Here is a 20,863-nt window from a genome sequence, read left to right on the forward strand (position 1 = left end):
TTGGTATTTTTTGTGTGCAGGCTTTGGATGGAGCCTTTAACCAGGAGAACAGAGAAAGGTGTCGGGCTGCAACTGGTCCTCTGATAGAAGCTGTGGACAACCTGACAGCTTTTGCCTCCAATCCAGAATTTGCCAGCATTCCAGCTCAGATCAGCCATGAGGTACAATATTTTTTTGATTTAAAATAGTAGGTCTTACAGAAGCAACACTGACTTACCTACTCGATAACAAAACTTGTCATGACTAGGTCTTAACAACAGAACGAGTCATGAGTAGGTCTTAACAACAGAACATGTGATGAGTGTATCTTAATAACAGAGCATGTAATGAACAGTGTTTGGTTAGTTACTGAAAACCAGTAACTAGTTACAGTTACTAGTTACTTTATTTTAAAAGTAACTCAGTTACTAACTCAGTTACTTACACCAAAAAGTAATGCGTTACTGTGAAAAGTAACTAGTTACTTTTTTTCTTCTTCTTTTTTTTTTAAAAAGCTCCCATTAATGCCCTTTTAGCCTTCATTTCAGTACTGTTATTGCACTGGAGAATGATACAATCTGTTCAACTTGACATGCATTTGCATCACTGAACTCTGCTAAGCAATGTGGTCTACATACAACATACAAAGACAAAGATATGTTTCAAAGGGCCAATTTATTTCAGGCCAGAACAAATTGACAAAACTATTTTAAATAGCTGCAACATAACATACATAAGTAACAAACAGCATAACAACAACATAGCTGTAAACCTGGCTTCACCTAAGGAAGGCACACATGACATACACAAAGCCTAACCAGGCAGATTTGAATAGTTCTTTTTGGCAGTAGACAGGATCTTTGATCCAAGACACAACTTACATATAACTAAAATGTTCTTTTCTTTGTGCTCGACAAAAAAAAGAAGTGAGAATATCTCCATGTTAAGACACTGACTGCGGCTCCGTTGTTAATAAACACAGACACGCCCCCACCCCTCCCGTCCCCTCCCCGCCCCTCACCACACCCACACCCACACCCAGACACACACAGAGCGCGCCTCCGGCTTGTGACACAAGAAGAATCAGAAGGACGACACTGCAGCGCTCCAATAAAACACACTCAGATCTTCTGTTTCTAGCCGATACTACATAAAAAATAACGTAAAATAACGCAGTAACGCATCATGTAGTAACGGTAACTGAGTTACTGAATATAAAAAATAACGCGTTAGATTACTAGTTACTCGTTACTTTGTAACACTGAACTAGTAACGCGTTACTTTGTAACACTGGTAATGAAGAGGTCTTAATAAAAAAACTTGTCATTAGTATGTTTTAATAACAAAATTTAATAAGTAATTCTTAATTTCAGAACATTTCATGATTAGGTTTTAATAACAAAACTTGTGGTGAGTAGGTCTTAACAACAGAACGAGTCATGAGTAGGTCTTAACAACAGAACATGTGATGAGCGTGTCTTAATAACAACATGTAATGAAGAGGTCTTGATAACAAAACTTGTCATGAGTGAGTCCTAATAACAATATGTAATAAGTAATTCTTAATTACAGAACATTTCATGATTAGGTTTTAATAATAAAACTTGTCGTGAGTAGGTCTTAACAAAATGTAATGAGTATTTCTTAATTACAGAACACGTCATGAATAGCTCTTAATAACAAAATATCTAATGAGCAATGTTCCCTCTAATTTTTCATGTGTGTGAGCAAACGCACAAACACCCTGAGCATTCAGTGGAATACAGACGTGCACACTGTGGCCATACCAGCAGCACATTTGTCTCAAACCTGACATAACAATTTAAATGTCTTATTATTATAATCAAGTGACTAGTCAATTTCAAGAGATTATTTTCTAATATATGTGATTTGGCCCACTTAGATATTGTTTTTTTTTAATCAGCTATGCACTATAGTATTTATGCCTGGGTGGGGGTCCTGCTTTGGAAAGATTGTGTACCCCTTTCAGAGATCACATTTAGTTCCCCTTAAAACATTCACATGTTGCATGAGATGAAGTGTTTATTAACTTTCTGTCCGTAAAATAAATATTTTTATTAGCAATTATGTAGTCCTGTAACATCATTTCATGATTAATATCCAAAAAATAACATTCTTAACAAATGACAGTAGAATAAGCACACTGATTGAAGAGTCATAGTAAAACGACCTAAAATGTACACTTTACGTGTAGTGTTGGAGTTGTCCAACTTTTTGTGTGGCCATAAACGCACCAGTGGCTAATTGCCATAGTGTATGTGTTGGTGCAGGTGAGAGAGAGAGAGCAAGCGGCTGCTGTTGATATAACAGATGAGTTGCTTTTGGCTTGGTTTGTACGGTAGACAACGACTAGTTTTGCTAGATAAAAGTATTTTACACATTGTTTTGGTGTGGTTATGGCCGACAAACAATTTCGCTAAATAACGGGACCGATGGAATTCCTGTCCTCCTTTAAGTGTCTCCACTGACGTTACAATAATCTAAGTGTTGACAAACATTGTTTTATCTGTTGTGGCCGCCTTTCGTCACTTGTTACTCACAGTTGCATTGCAAAATCATACAAAACAAACGATTTGTTTATTTTGTTTAGAGTGGGATTTGATTTTTTGCGCGGCATAGATTTGCTGTGCGCAGAGGACGCGTGAGCAGTGCGCAATTGCACAGGTGCGCACCTTAGAGGGAACGTTGCTAATGAGTAGGTCTTAATAACAGAGCATATCATGAGTAAGTCTTTATACATAAATGTCATGAGTAGGTATTAATAACTGAATATGTCTTATGCCACTGAGTGTTCATATACACAGCTATGCAGCAAGCTAAACAGTCTTCTACAAAGCACCAGAAACAAGAGTTGGCTTTAGGCGCTTTCGTGGAAGCCATGTAAAACTATAAAAAAAAAACACAAAAAACATACTTTTTGTTACATGTTTACAAACAAAATAAGCTTCATAGATATTATACATGAGTATCACAAACTTGTATAGAAACCTTTATTTTTTTTTGTCCTTTTGTTTAATTTCCTATAAGCTTGTGGTGAAGAGAAAGGCTGTGCATTGCCACCCACTGTGACAAGAAAATGTAGGACCAGTAGGGGCGGAAAGGGGTTGGTCTTGTTTTTTTGTTCGTTTTACTTTTGTATTCGTTTTTTTTTTTTCACTTGTATTTTTTTTTTGTTGCTTTTTTTGGGGGGCACGGGGGAAAAGAGTGTCTGTTTCTCACTACCTGTATTATTTTTTTCCCTATCAAATGAATGAATAAACATAAAAAAACAAATAAAAAAAAATAAAAAAATAAATAAAAAAATACAAACTAAAACATTCACTAGTCAAATAGGCTTAATAACACTAAAATATTATACATAACTAATATATAGACAAATAAACTTACAGATTGTGCTTTTTGATGAGGAAACCAAAAAGGATGGAGGAAATTTGAATCTAGCTCTCTTCCCCATGCACAGCAGATCAAAATAGCCGCTTCAAAGTTTACAAATTTATCTGTCGACTGAAAACAATTAACATGACCACTAGATGGTGCTGATAACAACACATTGCAAAACCACATTGAAATGTGTTACAATGTCAGTCTCGGTGAGTAATTGACACACGTAGGGGAGACAGAATAACATGTCATGAGCAGGTCTTAATAACAAAACATGTCATATGTCGGTCTTAATAACAGAACCTGTCTTGAGTAGGTCTTAATAACAAAACTTAACATGAGTTGGTCCTAATTACAGAGCATGGCACGAGTAGGTCTTTATGATAAAACAAGTCATGAGTTGGTATCAATGACACATTATGAGTAGGTCTTAATAACAGAGCATGTTTAGAGTTGCTCTTAATAAAACACCAGGCCCCTTAACACAAGACACTAGTCACAAACGCCACAAATATCCCATTCATTCAAGTCAGTAGTGCGGGGAGGGGTCTCATTGGTTGCAGGAGGGGAGTTTTTTTTACGGGGTGAAGGGGAGTGTTGTTTGCATTTTCTATTTATTATTGCACTATTGCAGTATTGTTTTTTATGCACTTAGGAGAGAGTAGTCCATCATAATTGTGTTGTTCACCTGCTGATCAATGACAATAAAGATTGTTCTATTCAAAATTGTCATGAGTAGGCCTTAATAACAAAACACGTCATGAGTTGCTCTTAATTACAGAGCATGTCACAAGTAGGTTTTTTTTATAAAACATATGAGTTAGTATCAATAACACGTCATGAGTAGGTCTTAATAACAGAACAGTTAATGACAAGAGTAGGTCTTAATAACAGAGTATGTCATCAGTAGGTCTTAATAACAAAGCATGTCATAAATAGGCCTTATTAACAGAGATCCTAATAACAAAACACTTCATTAATGAGTCTTAATAACAAACCATGTCATGAGTATTGTAGGTCTTAATAACAGTATGTCATGAGTAGGTCTTATTAACAGAACATGTCATGGGTCGGTCTTGATAACAGAACACATCATAAATAGTGTTATGATCAGGTCATATTCTGATTTGTATTTGTTATTATTCTCTTAAATTTAGTGTTCATTTCTGTTTTCAACGCTCCCTTAGTTCCATAGTTGCCTTGGGCGCTGATTTATTGCACCTGCCTTTGATTAGTGGTCAGGACGCTCACCTGGTCTTGATCACTAATCAGAGAGCTATTTATACCTGCCTCGTCGTTGACTCAGCCTGACAGTCTTGTTCGCTTTACGCAACTGTTATGTTTGGTCGCGAGCTACGATGTAAGTTCATTCCTGTTCCTTTATTGTTTCTTTGTTATGTTGCTAAGCTAAGTTAGCCTTGAGCTTTCCCAGCACAACACTGGTTAAACTGAGTTTTGCTTTTGGTGAATAAATCATCATATTACCTGCACGCTGTTCCTGCCGGCTTTCCGCATCTTGGAAAAATGATATCATGTCGAACCGTTACAATTAGGTTTTAATAACAGAACATGACATACAAACCCCGTTTCCATATGAGTTGGGAAATTGTGTTAGATGCAGAGGTGGGTAGAGTAGCCAGAAATTGTACTCAAGTAAGAGTACTGTTACTTTAGAGATTTATTACTCAAGTAAAAGTAAGGAGTAGTCACCCAAATATTTACTTGAGTAAAAGTAAAAAGTATGTTGTGAAAAAACTACTCAAGTACTGAGTAACTGATGAGTAACATACACACACACACATATATATATATATATATATATATATACATACATATACATTGATATATACAGTATATAATTTATATGTATTTATTTTGCTGTTTTTGTTTACATGTTAAAGATGTTTTAATGAATATACATGCATGTTTAACATATAGATTCCTTTCTTTCATGAAGACTAGAATATAAGTTGGTGTATTACCTGATTCTGATGACTTGCGTTGATTGTAATCAGCCAGTAGTGATGATAACGTCCACGTTTTCAAATGGAGGAGAAGAAAAGTTCCTCCTTTCTGTCTAATACCACATGAAAGTGGTGGGTTTTTGGCATCTTATTTGTACAGCTTCCATATTCGTTTTTATACACTTTACAAGAAATATATTGGCGTCAAACTCCTTACCTTGCTAGCTTGTTTGCGCTGGCTTTCGGAGACTCTTGTTTTGAAAGCGCAGGCGCGATGGAGCGGCACTTTTATTGTGAAGACAGGAACTGTGCAGTCAGTCTTTAGGCTTTTGACGGGATGTACGGTTGAAATAAAAAAGTATCTTTTTTCCTTCACACTTTTGATTGATTGATTGGAACTTTTATTAGTAGATTGCACATTACAGTACATATTCCGTGCAATTGACCACTAAATGGTAACACCCCAATAAGTTTTTCAACTTGTTTAAGTCAGGTCATGTGACCACCTGGCTCTGTTTGATTGGTCCAACGTCACCAGTGACTACATCTGATTGGTGGAACGAAGTGAAACGTCACCAGTAAGGCAGGCACTTTGAAGGTCTGTCTGACAGACCAAAACAAACAAAGCGTGCATTAACAGATCGATAAAAATTAGTAGCGAGTAGCGAGCTGAATGTAGATAAAAGTAGCGGAGTAAAAGTAGCGGAGTAAAAGTAGCGTTCCTTCTCTATAAATATACTTAAGTAAAAGTAAAAGTATGTTGCATTAAAACTACTCTTAGAAGTACAATTTATCCCAAAAGTTACTCAAGTAGATGTAACGGAGTAAATGTAGCGCGTTACTACCCACCTCTGGTTAGATGTAAATATAAATGGAATACAATGATTTGCAAATCCTTTTCAACCCATATTCAATTAAATGCACTACAAAGACAAGATATTTGATGTTCAAACTCATAAACTTTATTTTTTTTTTGCAAATAATAATTAACTTAGAATTTCATGGCTGCAACACGTGCCAAAGTAGTTGAGAAAGGGCATGTTCACCACTGTGTTACATCACCTTTCCTTTTAACAACACTCAGTAAATGTTTGGGATTGGAGGGGACCAATTTTTGAAGCTTTTCAGGTGGAATTCTTTCCCATTCTTGCTTGATGTACAGCTTAAGTTGTTCAACAGTCCGGGGGTCTCCGTTGTGGTATTTTAGGCTTCATAAGGCGCCACACATTTTCAATGGGAGACAGGTCTGGACTACAGGCAGGCCAGTCTAGTACCCGCACTCTTTTACTATGAAGCCACGTTGATGTAACACGTAGCTTGGCATTGTCTTGCTGAAATAAGCAGGGGCGTCCATGGTAACGTTGCTTGGATGGCAACATATGTTGCTCCAAAACCTGTATGTACCTTTCAGCATTAATGGTGCCTTCACAGATGTGTAAGTTACCCATGTCTTGGGCACTAATACACCCCCATACCATCACAGATGCTGGCTTTTCAACTTTGCGCCTATAACAATCCGGATAGTTCTTTTCCTCTTTGGTCCGAAGGACACGACGTCCACATTTTCCTAAATCAATTTGAAATGTGGACTCGTCAGACCACAGAACACTTTTCCACTTTGCATGAGTCCATCTTAGATGAGCTCAGGCCCAGCGAAGCCGACGGCGTTTCTGGGTGTTGTTGATAAACGGTTTTCGCCTTGCATAGGAGAGTTTTAACTTGCACTTACAGATGTAGCTACCAACTGTAGTTACTGACAGTGGGTTTCTGAAGTGTTCCTGAGCCCATGTGGTGATATCCTTTACAAACTGATGTCGCTTGTTGATGCAGTACAGCCTGAGGGATCGAAGGTCACTGGCTTAGCTGCTTACGTGCAGTGATTTCTCTAGATTCTCTGAACCCTTTGATGATATTACGGACCGTAGATGGTGAAATCCCTAAATTCCTTGCAATAGCTGGCTGAGAAAGGTTTTTCTTAAACTGTTCAACAATTTGCTCACGCATTTGTTGACAAAGTGGTGACCCTCGCCCCATCCTTGTTTGTGAATGACTGAGCATTTCATGGTGGTAGCGAGGGGTGTATATTGTAGCGTCCCGGAAGAGTTAGTGCTGCAAGGGGTTCTGGGTATTTATTCTGTTGTGTTTATGTTGTGTTACGGTGCGGATGTTCTCCCGAAATGTGTTTGTCATTCTTGTTTGGTGTGGGTTCACAGTGTGGCGCATATTTGTAACAGTGTTAAAGTTGTTTATACGGCCACCCTCGGTGTGACCTGTATGGCTGTTGATCAAGTATGCCTTGCATTCACTTGTATGTGTGTGTTAAAGCCGCATATATTATGTGACTGGGTCGGCACTCTGTTTGTATGGAGGAAAAGCGGACGTGACGACAGGTTGTAGAGGACGCTAAAGGCAGTGCCTTTAAGGCACGCCCCCAATATTGTTGTCCAGGTGGAAATCGGGAGAAATTCGGGAGAATGATTGCCCCGGGAGATTTTCGGGAGGGGCACTGATATTCGGGAGTATCCCGGGAAAATCGGGAGGGTTGGCAAGTATGTATAGCGCTGTCTGCTGGATTCATAGCTGCAGTACTCTTTTTCTTCTGCACATACACGTACATAAGTAGCATCTTAAAACGACTTTCTGTTTAAGTCACCCTAAACAATGACAACAAGAATAGAATATCTACTCGACTTAATTTTAGTGATAATCAAATAGGCAAACAAATTTGGTAAATTTAAGTCGCAGGGAGAAAACAAACATGTTATTTGTGTGTTGATATGAACAAGTTAGACTGCTGTTAAGAAGACATGTGGAAGCAGTCACATTTCACATTCTGACCTTCCTTAGGGTCACGCTGCTATGGAGCCCATTGTAGCAGCAGCCAAGACCATGCTGGAGAGTTCCACTGGCCTGATCCAGACTGCCCGATCTCTAGCCGTCAACCCTAAAGACCCCCCCAAGTGGTCTGTCCTTGCCGGACACTCAAGAACCGTATCGGACTCCATCAAGAAACTCATTACCAATATGAGGTATTATCTCTTAATCCTTTTGGATTTATCCAGGATATTCTCTTCTTTGTAACCATTCCAATGCTTGACGTAATCACTTAATAGAGTGACATTCATCCATACCATGATATTAGCCGTGTAATCCAGTGGTTCCCAATTATTTTCGGTTACATCCTCAGCCCCCTCCCCTCCCCCCAGGAAGAAGAATCCCCCCTTTATACTGTATTATTATATTTGCCTATTTTGTGTATTCCTGCAGAGAAAAGGCGCCAGGCCAGAGGGAATGTGATGATGCTATCGAGGTTCTAAATGGCTGCATACGTGAGGTGGACCAGGCTTCTCTGGCTGCCATCAGCCAGCAGCTCACACCACGAGAAGATATCTCCATGGAGGTAAACACAAGCTTAATACCCGCATTATCTTTGCATTATTATACGATACATGGTGAAATGAAAATATTGGCATAATCCATTTTGACTTAAAAAAAATGTGTTGGCTATTCTTCCTCATTTATGGCAGTATAGCGTGCAAAGTTTTAGTATTGCTTATTGATGTAGTTCTCCAGACACATATTAATTGTATAAACCATATTGCTTTGGACAGGAGGGCTTAGCTGTATGAAATTATATCGAATACTCTACCTGTACAACGCTAACAATGTTCTGAGCTTTGAAATTGACAACATTGTTACAAGAGATGGATCAATCATTTTTAATTTTCAAACCTAATCATCATGCATGAGCATTTTAATTTGACAATGTATTGATTATTTTGATTGTATCCTTCAGTGGATGATTCTAACTACAGTGTCTTATAAATTAATTACACCTCTCATAAGATACAGTAGGTACACTACTGTAGGTAAGCTGCTTATACATAATGACAAGCAATGAACGCTCACATGACCAAGCACTTGGCAACAAAAAGCACAACAGAAACAGTTGAATGAATAAGTCGATTAATAGCAGTAATGCTGTGACTGGTAAATCTGAAACATACGTGCTTTGTGTTAATTGACATTGATCAAGTCAATGTATTGTGCTGTGTTGCAGGCCCTTCATGAGCAGATGGCTGCTTCAGTCCATGAGATTAGTCATTTGATTGAACCAGTTGCTGTGGCTGCTCGCTCTGAGGCCTCACAGCTGGGACACAAGGTATGACAATACACTTCCAATCAATACTTGTTGTTGTTATAGGGTGTTGTGTGTAGAATATTGAGGAGAAAATGACTTTAATCCTTTCAGGAATAATGCTGTAACATAAGAACACGTATAAAAAGTAAAGTGCTGGGTTTTATGAAGCCAAATTATGTGAAGTATAAATGCTATCCCCTAGAGATGCGCGGTTTGCGGACACAACCGCGGAGTCCGCGGATTATCCGCGGGTCGGGCGGTTGAAATAAAAAAAAATTAGATTTTAAATAGATTCAGGCGGGTGGCAGTTAAACCAATTCGGAAATATATATACATAGTTAAATGTTGTTACCCACATACGAAAAACGAGCAGGCACCTGCAGCATGCCACAACAGAAGAAGAAAAAAAAAAGAGATGGCAACGCCGGCAGCAAACGTGGTACACGACAAACTAAAAAAGGGAATACTAAAGACCGGGGGAAAAAAGGCCAGAAAAGTTCAGCGTGGACTCGTTTTTATGAGGTTGTAAATCAGGATGATAGTAATGCTGGCTACGTGATTTGCAAGAGCTGCGACGCTGTTTATGTCTACGACAGTCACAAAACCGGGACATCTAACATGGTGCATCACATTTGTGCAAAACCCCGAACCTCCACAAACACCCTGAGCATGAGCAGTTTCGTCCGCCGTGATCCCAGAAGAGTGCCACAGGATGTTAAAACAAGATAGAACGCAGCTGCCTGCTACAGTTTGAGTGGCGCGAGCGCACTTGGAGGTGCGCTCAGCGCGGCTCCCAGATGATTGCGCACTGGTGTGCGTCTGAGCCGTGACAGCGTGGCACGCATTGAATGTCTCTGCTACATTGGATCAGTCTCCTTTCTTTAACAGGCAAAAGCTTTATAACCTCACTAATGCCTTGCATCGTCTATATTAGATATATAACAACGGGCGGATGGCGGGCGGGTGCGGTTTTGATTAAATGTTAGTTCGGGTGGATGGCGGATGGTTGACGACTTTTGTGATGCGGTTGCGGATGAAATAATTACCTATCCGCGCATCTCTACTATCCCCTTTTGGTCCATCATGTGTTTTATTCAACAATCTTTTGTATAGTTTTTTTCTATATTATGTGCCCCCTCACACTCAACAGGTATCTCAAATGGTCAGCTACTTTGAGCCACTCATCATGGCCGCTATCGGCACGGCGTCCAAGATCCTCAGCAGCCAACAGCAGATGGCTGTTTTAGACCAGACCAAAACTCTGACAGAGTCAGCCCTGCAGATGCTCTACACTGCCAAAGAGGCTGGAGGAAACCCCAAGGTAATTAATTAGGACGTTAAGTCATCATTCCTTGGTCTTACTCAACACTTCATCTCTGTCATTGACAATAAATGAATTTAAGGTTTAACTTATTCATCTCAATGTGTGAATCAAAAAGTGTAAGTGTAGTGTGTAAAAGAGAATGAAAGTGTGTAAGTGTAGTTTGTGTACCAAAGTGTGTAAGGGTAGTGTCTATCAGAGTAAATGTAGTGTTTGCATCAAAGTGTGTAAGTGTTGTGTCTGTAAGAGTAAATGTAGTTTTTGCATCAAAGTGTGTAAGTGGTGTGTGTGTGTATAAGAGTCTGCAAGTGTAGTGTGTGTATTAAGATGTGTATAAGAGTATAAGTGTATGTAAGTTTAGTGTGTCTTATCAAAGTGTGTAAGTGTATTGTGTGTACTAAAATGTGTAACTATAGTGAGTGGATTGGAGTGTGTAAATGTAGTGTATGAGTCATACCAAAGACTATAAAAATGGGACCCATTACCTCCCTGCTTGGCACTCAGCATCAAGGGTTGGAATTGGAGGTTAAATCACCAAAAATGATTCCCTGGCGCGGCCACCGCTGCTGCTCACTGCTCCCCTCACCTCATCTGCATTTGACCCATCACCCTTGATTACCCCCTGATCAAGGGTGATGGGTCAAATGCAGATAATAATTCCGCCACATCTAGTGTGTGTGTGTGTGTGACAATCATTGGTACTTTATGTGTTCAAGTGTGTAAGTGTTGTGTGTATAAGATTGAGTTTAGTGTGAGTTTTAAAGCGTGTGTATCAAAGTGTGTAAGTGTAGTGTGTGATTCAAAGTGTAATTTTAGTGTGTGTATCAGTGTAAGGGTAGCGAGTGTATCAGAGTGTGTAAAATGTGTATCAAAGAGTGTAGTAGTTTGTATGAAAGTAGGTGTAGTGTATATCACAGTGTGTAGTAGTTTGTATAAAAGTGTAGTGTGAGTTCAGTGTGCGTATTGAAGCGTGTAAGTGTAGAGTGTGTATTACATTGTGTACGTGTAGTGTGTGCGTAAGGGTAAGTATTGTTTGTGCACAAGAGTAAGTGCAGTGTGTGCACAAGAGTAAGTGTAGTGTGTGCACAAGAGTAAGTGTAGTGTGTATAAGAGTCTGTAAGTGTAGAGTCAGTATCAAAGCGTGTAAGTGTAGTGTCTATCTAAGAGTTTGTAGGTGTCATGTTTGTATCAAAGTTCATAAGTGTAGTGTATGTACTGTACAAGAGTCTGTAAGTGAAGTGTGTGAATTAAAGTGTGTACGTGTTGAGTGTGTTTATAAGTGTATGTGTAGAGTGTATAAAAGTGTGCAAGTGTAGTGAGTGTAACTGTGGTTCATCGAAGTTCGTAATGGATTGTTTTCGCGTGATTAGGTCAAATGAGTACCGGTATTTGTTTTGCAGGCGGCACACATGCAGGAGGCCCTGGAGGAGTCGGTGCAGATGATGAAGGAAGCTGTAGATGATTTGGGGGCCACATTGGCAGAAGCAGCCAGTGCAGCAGGTGCTGTGGGGGGAATGGTGGACTCCATCAATGATGCCATCAACAAGATGGAAGATGCACCTACACTTGAACCTGAGGGCACATTTGTGGACTACCAGACCACCATGGTGAAGACAGCTAAGGCCATTGCTGTCACTGTGCAGGAGATGGTAAGACATGTTGCTGCCATCATTAAATACAGTAGGCCTAAATATTTTTAATAGACTATTGAACACACATTTGTATATGTATATATGTATATACTGTGGCAGTATACATTCTACATTACATGTTAGCCATTTATATTGATGATACATTTTTAAAACAATAATTTGCATTTATTTACAATTTTCAATCAAAGTTGTTGAAAAGAAGCAAAAGTGTTGTCAATGTATAAATCTTTGATGTTGTTGATTCCCAGACTTGACCACCTTAAAATGGCAATATTGACAAGAGAGGAAGGGAAAGCATGATTCGCAGTGATTGGTGCAAGACGACAAATAGTCTGTTGACCAAAATTGCACCCAAACTGAACCCAAATCCTGAATGAGATCTTTACAAATGAGTTTTTCTTATAAGAGGAGGTAGATGAGTGAATGGGAGAGTGAACCAAAGGTCTGAGAGGAACTGGTTTAGTTTAATTTGCCTCCATAACCAGACATAATTGAGGGGGATCAAACGCTCCATATTGCAGCCAATACTTCAAAAATGTAATGTTGGTGGCCCAGTAATAAAACCCAAAGTTTGGTAGTGCCAGTCCTCCCAATGATTTGGGTCTTTGCAAATATTGTTTACGTAACCTGTGAGTCTTTTTATTCCAAATGAAATCTAAAATCTGACTATCTAATTTACATAAGTACTGAGGGAGAAAAGGTGGGTATGCACTGGAACAGATAAGAAAATCACGGAAGTACTGTATATTCATTTTAATAGAAGCCAATGTAGATCAGTTAAGTAGGGACTGGCGATCAAAGTCTCCCTGGATTCCGGACAACAGTGAAACAAAGTTGGCTTTATAAAGTTCTGCAAACGTATATGTGACCTGGATGCCCAACTTTGCGAGACAATTTAAAAGGGGGAATTTTGCACAGGATATTTCTTAGCAGCAACATTTATAGTAAATACCGTATTTTTCGGAGTATAAGTCGCTCCGGAGTATTAGTCGCACCGGCCGAAAATGCATAATAAAGAAGGAAAAAAACATATATAAGTCGCACTGGAGTATAAGTCGCATTTTTGGGGAAATCTATTTGATAAAATCCAACACCAAGAATAGACATTTGAAAGGCAATTTAAAATAATTAAAGAATAGTGAACAACAGGCTGAATAAGTGTACGTTATATGAGGCATAAATAACCAACTGAGAACGTGCCTGGTATGTTAACGTAACATATTATGGTAAGAGTCATTCAAATAACTATAACATATAGAACATGTTATACGTTTACCAAACAATCTGTCACTCCTAATCGCTAAATCCCATGAAATCTTATACGTCTAGTCTCTTACGTGAATGAGCTAAATAATATTATTTGATATTTTACGGTAATGTGTTAATAATTTCACACATAAGTCGCTCCTGAGTATAAATCGCACCCCCGGCCAAACTATGAAAAAAAACTGCGACTTATAGTCCGAAAAATACGGTATTTCACTTTTACCCAAGTTTAGTTTGTAACCAGACAAATGTCCAAATGCTTGAAGCGTAATCAAGGCAGCCGAGACCGAGTCGGAGAGGTCTGAGACACACAGTAGGAGGTCATCTGTGTAGAGAGAGACTTTCACTTGCGCGTTTTCTCTACATATGCCCATAAATAGGGGATTAGTACGAAGCGCTATTGACAGAGGCTCAATGGCAAGAGCAAAAAGCAATGGAATTAGAGAACAACCTTGCAGTGTAGAGCGATAGAGGCGAAAGTATTGGGCTTGAATATTATTTGTCCAGACTGAGGCCTCAGGAAATGAATAAAGGAGCCTTAATCCATAAAATAAAATTTACCAAAGCCCAATCTCTTCAGGACATAAAATAGATAATTCCACTCCACTTGTCCACTTTGTCAAATGCCTTTTCAGCATCCATAGATATCACTGCTTCTTCAGTGTTAAATACATGCATACCATTCTCGCCCTGAGCGATATGACCTACAAATAAAATCTCCCCAATTTTTTTTCCTGTTTTCCCAATTTTTTTTTATTTTTATTTTTTTTAAAGAACCATTGAATACAAATGACAGAGGTAGTAATTCAACACGTTTTGCTTTTATTTGATCAAAAACTAGTAGTTTGAAATGACACTGCATACCCTGCATCTTACTCTTAGCAAATCAAATCAAATCAAATCAACTTTATTTATAAAGCACATTTAAAATTTACCACAGGGGTAGCCAACGTGCTGTACAATGGGCAGGTTAAAAGATAATACGAGAACCGAGCAAACACAACACAAACAGAGCACGGTAAAAAATAAATAAATAAAATAAAATAAATAGAACATAAAAACAGGTTCACAGCAGGTGTATTATGGGGCGCCATAGCAGGATGGATATCACTCAGTGTTAAAAGCCATGGAATAAAAGTATGTTTTTAAGAGAGATTTAAAAACAGGAAGAGAGGAGGCCTGTCTAACACTCAGAGGTAGGTCGTTCCAGAGCTTGGGAGCAGCAGCAGCGAAAGCTCTGTCACCTCTAAGCTTCAGCCTTGTGTCAGGGACCATCAGTAGCAGCTGATCGGCTGATCTTAGGGATCAGGGGGGGCAGTAAGGCTGAAGGAGATCGGAGAGATATGTTGGAGCGAGGTTGTTTAGACATTTAAAAACAAATAGAAGGAGTTTAAAATTGATTCGGTAACGCACATGGAGCCAGTGAAGGGACGCTAATATAGGGGTGATGTGCTCATGTCTGCGGGTTTGTGTTAGCAGACGAGCAGCAGAGTTCTGCACAAGCTACAGGCGGGCGAGGGAGGCCTGGCTAATGCCTACATACAGGGCATTGCAGTAGTCTAGACGAGTCGAGATAAAGGCGTGGATTAATTTCTTAAGATCATGTCCTGATAGAAGCGGTTTCACTTTCGCTATTTGGCGTAATTGATAAAAGCTTTTTTGTACGACGCTGTTGATTTATTTTTCGAATTTAAAATCTGAGTCGAAAATCTTAGCACAATTGAAATGTGTATAATATTTTTTAAGACCAGATATAAATTGTACTTTTTATGCAAAATGTTCAAAGAATTAAATTAAAATCTTCTTCTGGGAGGCAATACTTCTGCTTAAATAACATACTTCTGTAAACACAAATGTAGTGTAATTATTTGCATGCAAATAATTATCTCCAACATGGAGATTTATAAAGTGCAAACTTAAAACGTCTGTCTTGAAAAATAAATGGTTCTGTAAATAAAAATGTAGCATAGCACCTTGCATGCAAATAAATAAACTTCAATAAAGATACCAATAATCATTAAATAGTTATACAAATCAACCAGATCAATAAAATTAAACTTAAAACTTCTGTTTTGAATAAAATACTACTGGAAATAAAAATGTAGTATTGTACATTGTATGCAAATAAATAATCAAGTAAAGCATTGAGATGACACTTTAGTTTTAGTAAGTGGATAAATGCAGGCTTTTCCATGAAGTATCCTGGGCTCCTTGTTAGTGTGTACTGATGTTAAAGTCAATATGCACTTCATTGCACATGTAACATACCACTATGTTGATGATTAAATGTTGTCCGATTTGGATGTGCAGAGCGACTGCATGGTAAATTGTGTAAATGATTTTGCCACAGTAAGCTGCTTTTTAGGTGGAGGAGTTGTTGCGGTTTTGTTCGCCTTGTAAAAAGTTGCATTTCCCCCAATCAACTTGACGCTGGAATAAGTTTCATGTGCTGCTGCCTTTTTTAAAGAATCTTTGCAATGTGTTCCATGCTGGTGCTGCAAATATAGAGCACTAGTAACACATTTCTTTGGAACAAACGTCTCACTCTCATTAGCATTAGCATTATCCATGTTTTGCTTGGCTTGTGGATCTCCGATAAGAAATTAAGGGGGTGGGTGAGGGCTATGGAAGCTCATGAGGGCAAAAAATATGACGGAACAAGAGTACAAAAACATCTTTTTTTTTTTTTTTAAATCGTCTACTACAAAAAAACCTCAAATTTATCAATAGAATCAATGTATTGCCCAGGCCGACACGGTACAATATGTTAAAAATATTATGAAGATTCGAAAAGCAGTGCCCATTCCGAATAAACCCAGTTTGAGCTGCATTAATAATAAAAGGAAGAATTTGGATAAGTTAAGTGAATTACATTAATATAGTGTTTTTCTTTAGGGACTCAAACCGCTTTACATCATTCAACTCAATATCTACATCTTTAAGCTACATTTAAACCAGTATGGGTGGAAGTTGGCTGACCTGTCAGCATTCCTGTTCTGTCTCCCTGTAATGTATGTCTGTTCTTGACTGGGATTGAGCTGAAAATCTGAATTTCCCCTCGGGGACTAATAGAGTAAACGATTAAATGATTGACTGCGTAAAGTGTATTGTCACCTTTTGAATGGTTATTTATCAGATTTTATGGGCGAAATAGTGGAGCACCCATTGGCTCCGCTGCAAGCGGACTTTTATTTACATTTATTTAATATTTGGAATGCATTTTAAAAAATCCATCCGTCGACATGTCTTTTATAATAATTGTGAACGATAGGCAAAATTCCAAATAAAGTGCATTCATCTTTTAAATGAATAAAGAAAGAAGCTTTTTTGTACTGTCCAGCTCCTCAGGGAAATCATATTGTTGATGTAGATGCTTATATCGGCTGTACAGAATTTACTTCGCAAAAGAGAAGTGTGGGATACTTCTCTTGTTGCCTTATTTGTATTTGACTATATTAAATGGATTTATATTATTATTTGGTGCAGCCAGGCCGGCTGTCGACAAATAATGACAAAGGACTGTGATTTCATCCAATTGTCAGTTGCAATGCTTGACAAAGTCACCTAGTCTTACATCATTAATGATATTAAATATGATATGGAATAATATTCAAACTTTATTTTTCTGCAGGTCACCAAGTCCAACACCAACCCGGATGATCTTGGCGGACTGGCCAATCACCTGACTAATGAGTTTGGAAATCTGGCAGATGAAGCAAAATATGCAGCAATTACTGCCGAGAATGATGAGGTAAATGTGGAACATTCAATACTTCTATGTATGCAGCTAACAGATCATTTACCCTAACTAAGGAATGTCCAAAGCTTGTTTTTTATTGTCACTACATTCAAAACACTTCTCTTTGGGGCACATAACATATAACAGTGATTCTTTGCATAGATTATGTTTTACAGACCTTTTTCAAGCCGCTTCCTGACCCTCTCTTCAGAATGTTTTGTGGCCAACTTATTTACGTGCCTCCATTTGGACCATGTCTTCCCCCCCTAATCAATGTTGTAGTTTTTAGTGCTTCCATATGTCTACTGACAGATATAAGTTAGAACTATATATGTTACTTTGTATTAGTAATTGCAACAGCGGAAGATGCATGTGCATATACAAGCATGTCTGCCCCATAACAAGAGGATAAAGGAAAGAGAAGGAGCTTATTGACGAAAGTGTCAGACTACAATGACGGGCTCGGGCAAAGCTCTACCATATATGGAGATATCAGTTGACGTCACACATGGGACAAACGTCATAAATTGGGCAAATGGCTGACTTGCAGGAAGTTTGAAGGAAGGCAAGATTGTTTTTATAAATATCTACGCAATGCCTCCATGGATTGATTTCAAATTTTCGGGACTTATACAGATCCCAAATACACAAAACATTAAAGGCCTACTGAAATGCGATTTGCTTATTTAAATGGGGATAGCAGGTCCATTCTATGTGTCATACTTGATCATTTCGCGATATTGCCATATTTTTGCTGAAAGGATTTAGTAGAGAACATCGACGATAAAGTTCGCAACTTTTGGTCACTGATAAAAAAGCCTTGCCTGTACCGGAAGTAGCAGACGATATGCGCGTGACGTCACAGGTTGTGGAGCTCCTCACATCTGCACATTGTTTACAATCATGGCCACCAGCAGCGAGAGCGATTCGGACCAAGAAAGCGGCGATTTCCCCATTAATTTGAGCGAGGATGAAAGATTTGTGGATGAGGAAAGTGAGAGTGAAGGACTAGAGGGCAGTGGGAGCGATTCAGATAGGGAAGAGGCTATGAGAGGCGGGTAGCTAGGAATGACTAAAACAGTAAATAAACACAAGACATATATATACTCTATTAGCCACAACACAACCAGGCTTATATTTAATGTGCCACAAATTAATCCCGCATAACAAACACCTCCCCCCTCCCGTCCATATAACCCGCCAATACAACTCAAACACCTGCACAACACACTCAATCCCACAGCCCAAAGTACCATTCACCTCCCTAAAGTTCATACAGCACATATATTTCCCCAAAGTCCCCAAAGTTACGTACGTGACATGCACATAGCGGCACGCACGTACGGGCAAGCGATCAAATGTTTGGAAGCCGCAGCTGCATGCGTACTCACGGTACCGTGTCTGCGTATCCAACTCAAAGTCCTCCTGATAAGAGTCTCTGTTGTCCCAGTTCTCCACAGGCCAATGGTAAAGCTTGACTGTCATCTTCCGGGAATGTAAATAATGAAACACCGGCTGTGTTTGTGTTGTTGCTGCAGTTGGCCGCAATACACCGCTTCCCACCTACAGCTTTCTTCTTTGCTGTCTCCATTGTTCATTGAACAAATTGCAAAAGATTCACCAACACAGATGTCCAGAATACTGTGGAATTTTGCGATGAAAACAGACGACTTAATAGCTGGCCACCATGCTGTCCCAAAATGTCCTCCACAATCCGAGACGTTACGCGCTGACGTCATCATACCGAGACGTTTTCAGCAGGATATTTCGCGCGAAATTTAAAATTGCACTTTAGTAAGCTAACCCGGCCGTATTGGCATGTGTTGCAATGTTAAGATTTCATCATTGATATATAAACTATCAGACTGCGTGGTCGGTAGTAGTGGGTTTCAGTAGGCCTTTAGTAGGTAAGAAAAGTTGGTTTTGCATAATAAGTCCCCTTTAAACTAATGAGAACACATGCTAGATGGTGGTGTTTTTCTTATAGTTTTTAATTACAAAAAAGCCAGTAACATCCACTAACTTTCAGACTTCTAAATTTAAGCTTTGTCACCTACAACATAAAACTGTATTTGAAATAAAATGTACAACTTTTGTTGAACATGTTAGATTAGATTGGCTTGGATTTTTCTGTGACCCTCATTGTAGAAAGTTTTGACAGGCCGCCTTGTCATACCACCAATCAGATGCCTTGATATGCTGTGTTATTGAAATAGTGATGTCTTTAAATCCTTATTAGAACCTTTTTGATGAGTAAAGGTTTTTCCTACTAGAAATTGATGACAGATGCTAATGTCCAAACACACATGTACATTAATTGATCAGGGCATCAAAAACATTGAATTGAGTATTCTTAGAAGCAGTTACAACATCTCAGGTGTTCTCTGCTTTAATTATCATAATGTGATGGGTGTAATGGACTCATTCTGAGATCTACATGTTGTCTGCCATCTTAACAAATGTGTGTTTGCTCCAGATTGGTTCCCACATCAAGAAGCAGGTGGGAGAACTGGGTTTTAGCTGCACAGGCCTTGTGACCAAAGCTGGAGCGCTGCAGTGCAGTCCAAACGATTCCTTCACCAAAAAGGAGCTGATTGACAGTGCTCGCAAAGTCTCTGAAAAGGTCTGTCAAAATATTTGCTACTTTATGCCTAAAGTTTTATTTTATAGTTGTTGTTTTCTTTTGAAGTAAAATAAAGATAAACATGTACATCTCATAGAAAGAGTCACAACAGAATACTTTTTTCAGGTGTCGCATGTCCTAGCAGCTCTGCAGGCCGGTAACCGTGGCACACAGGCCTGCATCACTGCAGCCAGTGCAGTGTCTGGCATTATTGCAGACCTAGACACCACCATCATGTTTGCTACTGCTGGAACTCTCAACAGAGAGAATTCAGAGACCTTTGCAGACCACAGGTACTTTCCTCTACACTGTTTTGATTTTGAAAAAATAACCAGAGGCTCGTGTGACATACACGGACAAAAAAGTTCCCAAAATATGTCACATAATGGCAGCAAGTATACTATATAAATTATATAAACAAGGTGTACATCTTATTTTCACGTAATATTTTATAGTATTTGCAGTGTACCCAGGTTCGAGTTCCTGTGGGGCACTTGACATTGAGCTAAATGCCTAAACTGTGAATTTGACGTCGAACATAAACTTTTAAAGTACCGGTAGAGTGGAAAAACAAGTTGACTTTATATACTTAATTGCATTTGATTGTGTCCATTAAACCATATCCAATCGTATTTACAATCCGCAAAGTATGTAAAAATACCGTTTAAACATCACAAAATGGCACAAATTCAGTCAGCCATTTTGAATATTCTGCTCCGAATACCTTGGGCTATTTCCGAAGTTGTTGTCACTGAAGTAACACTTCTGCAATCTAA

General features: G+C 38.8%; 1 protein-coding gene across 2 annotated transcripts in view; it reads left to right on the forward strand.

Moving 5' to 3' along the window:
* tln1 (talin 1) overlaps positions 1 to 20,863 on the forward strand; it is a 169,581-nt gene that overhangs the window by 112,056 nt on the left and 36,662 nt on the right. For both annotated transcript variants that reach the window (XM_061980700.2, XM_061980701.2), the window contains 9 exons: positions 21 to 161; positions 8,193 to 8,374; positions 8,613 to 8,745; positions 9,406 to 9,507; positions 10,637 to 10,807; positions 12,208 to 12,456; positions 17,357 to 17,476; positions 19,941 to 20,087; positions 20,214 to 20,380. In XM_061980700.2, coding sequence (XP_061836684.2) covers positions 21 to 161; positions 8,193 to 8,374; positions 8,613 to 8,745; positions 9,406 to 9,507; positions 10,637 to 10,807; positions 12,208 to 12,456; positions 17,357 to 17,476; positions 19,941 to 20,087; positions 20,214 to 20,380 — 1,412 coding nt within the window. The remainder of the gene's footprint in view (positions 1 to 20; positions 162 to 8,192; positions 8,375 to 8,612; positions 8,746 to 9,405; positions 9,508 to 10,636; positions 10,808 to 12,207; positions 12,457 to 17,356; positions 17,477 to 19,940; positions 20,088 to 20,213; positions 20,381 to 20,863) is intronic.

This window comes from Nerophis lumbriciformis, linkage group LG20 (assembly GCF_033978685.3).
Source record: "Nerophis lumbriciformis linkage group LG20, RoL_Nlum_v2.1, whole genome shotgun sequence".
NCBI classification, from domain to species: Eukaryota; Metazoa; Chordata; class Actinopteri; order Syngnathiformes; family Syngnathidae; genus Nerophis; species Nerophis lumbriciformis.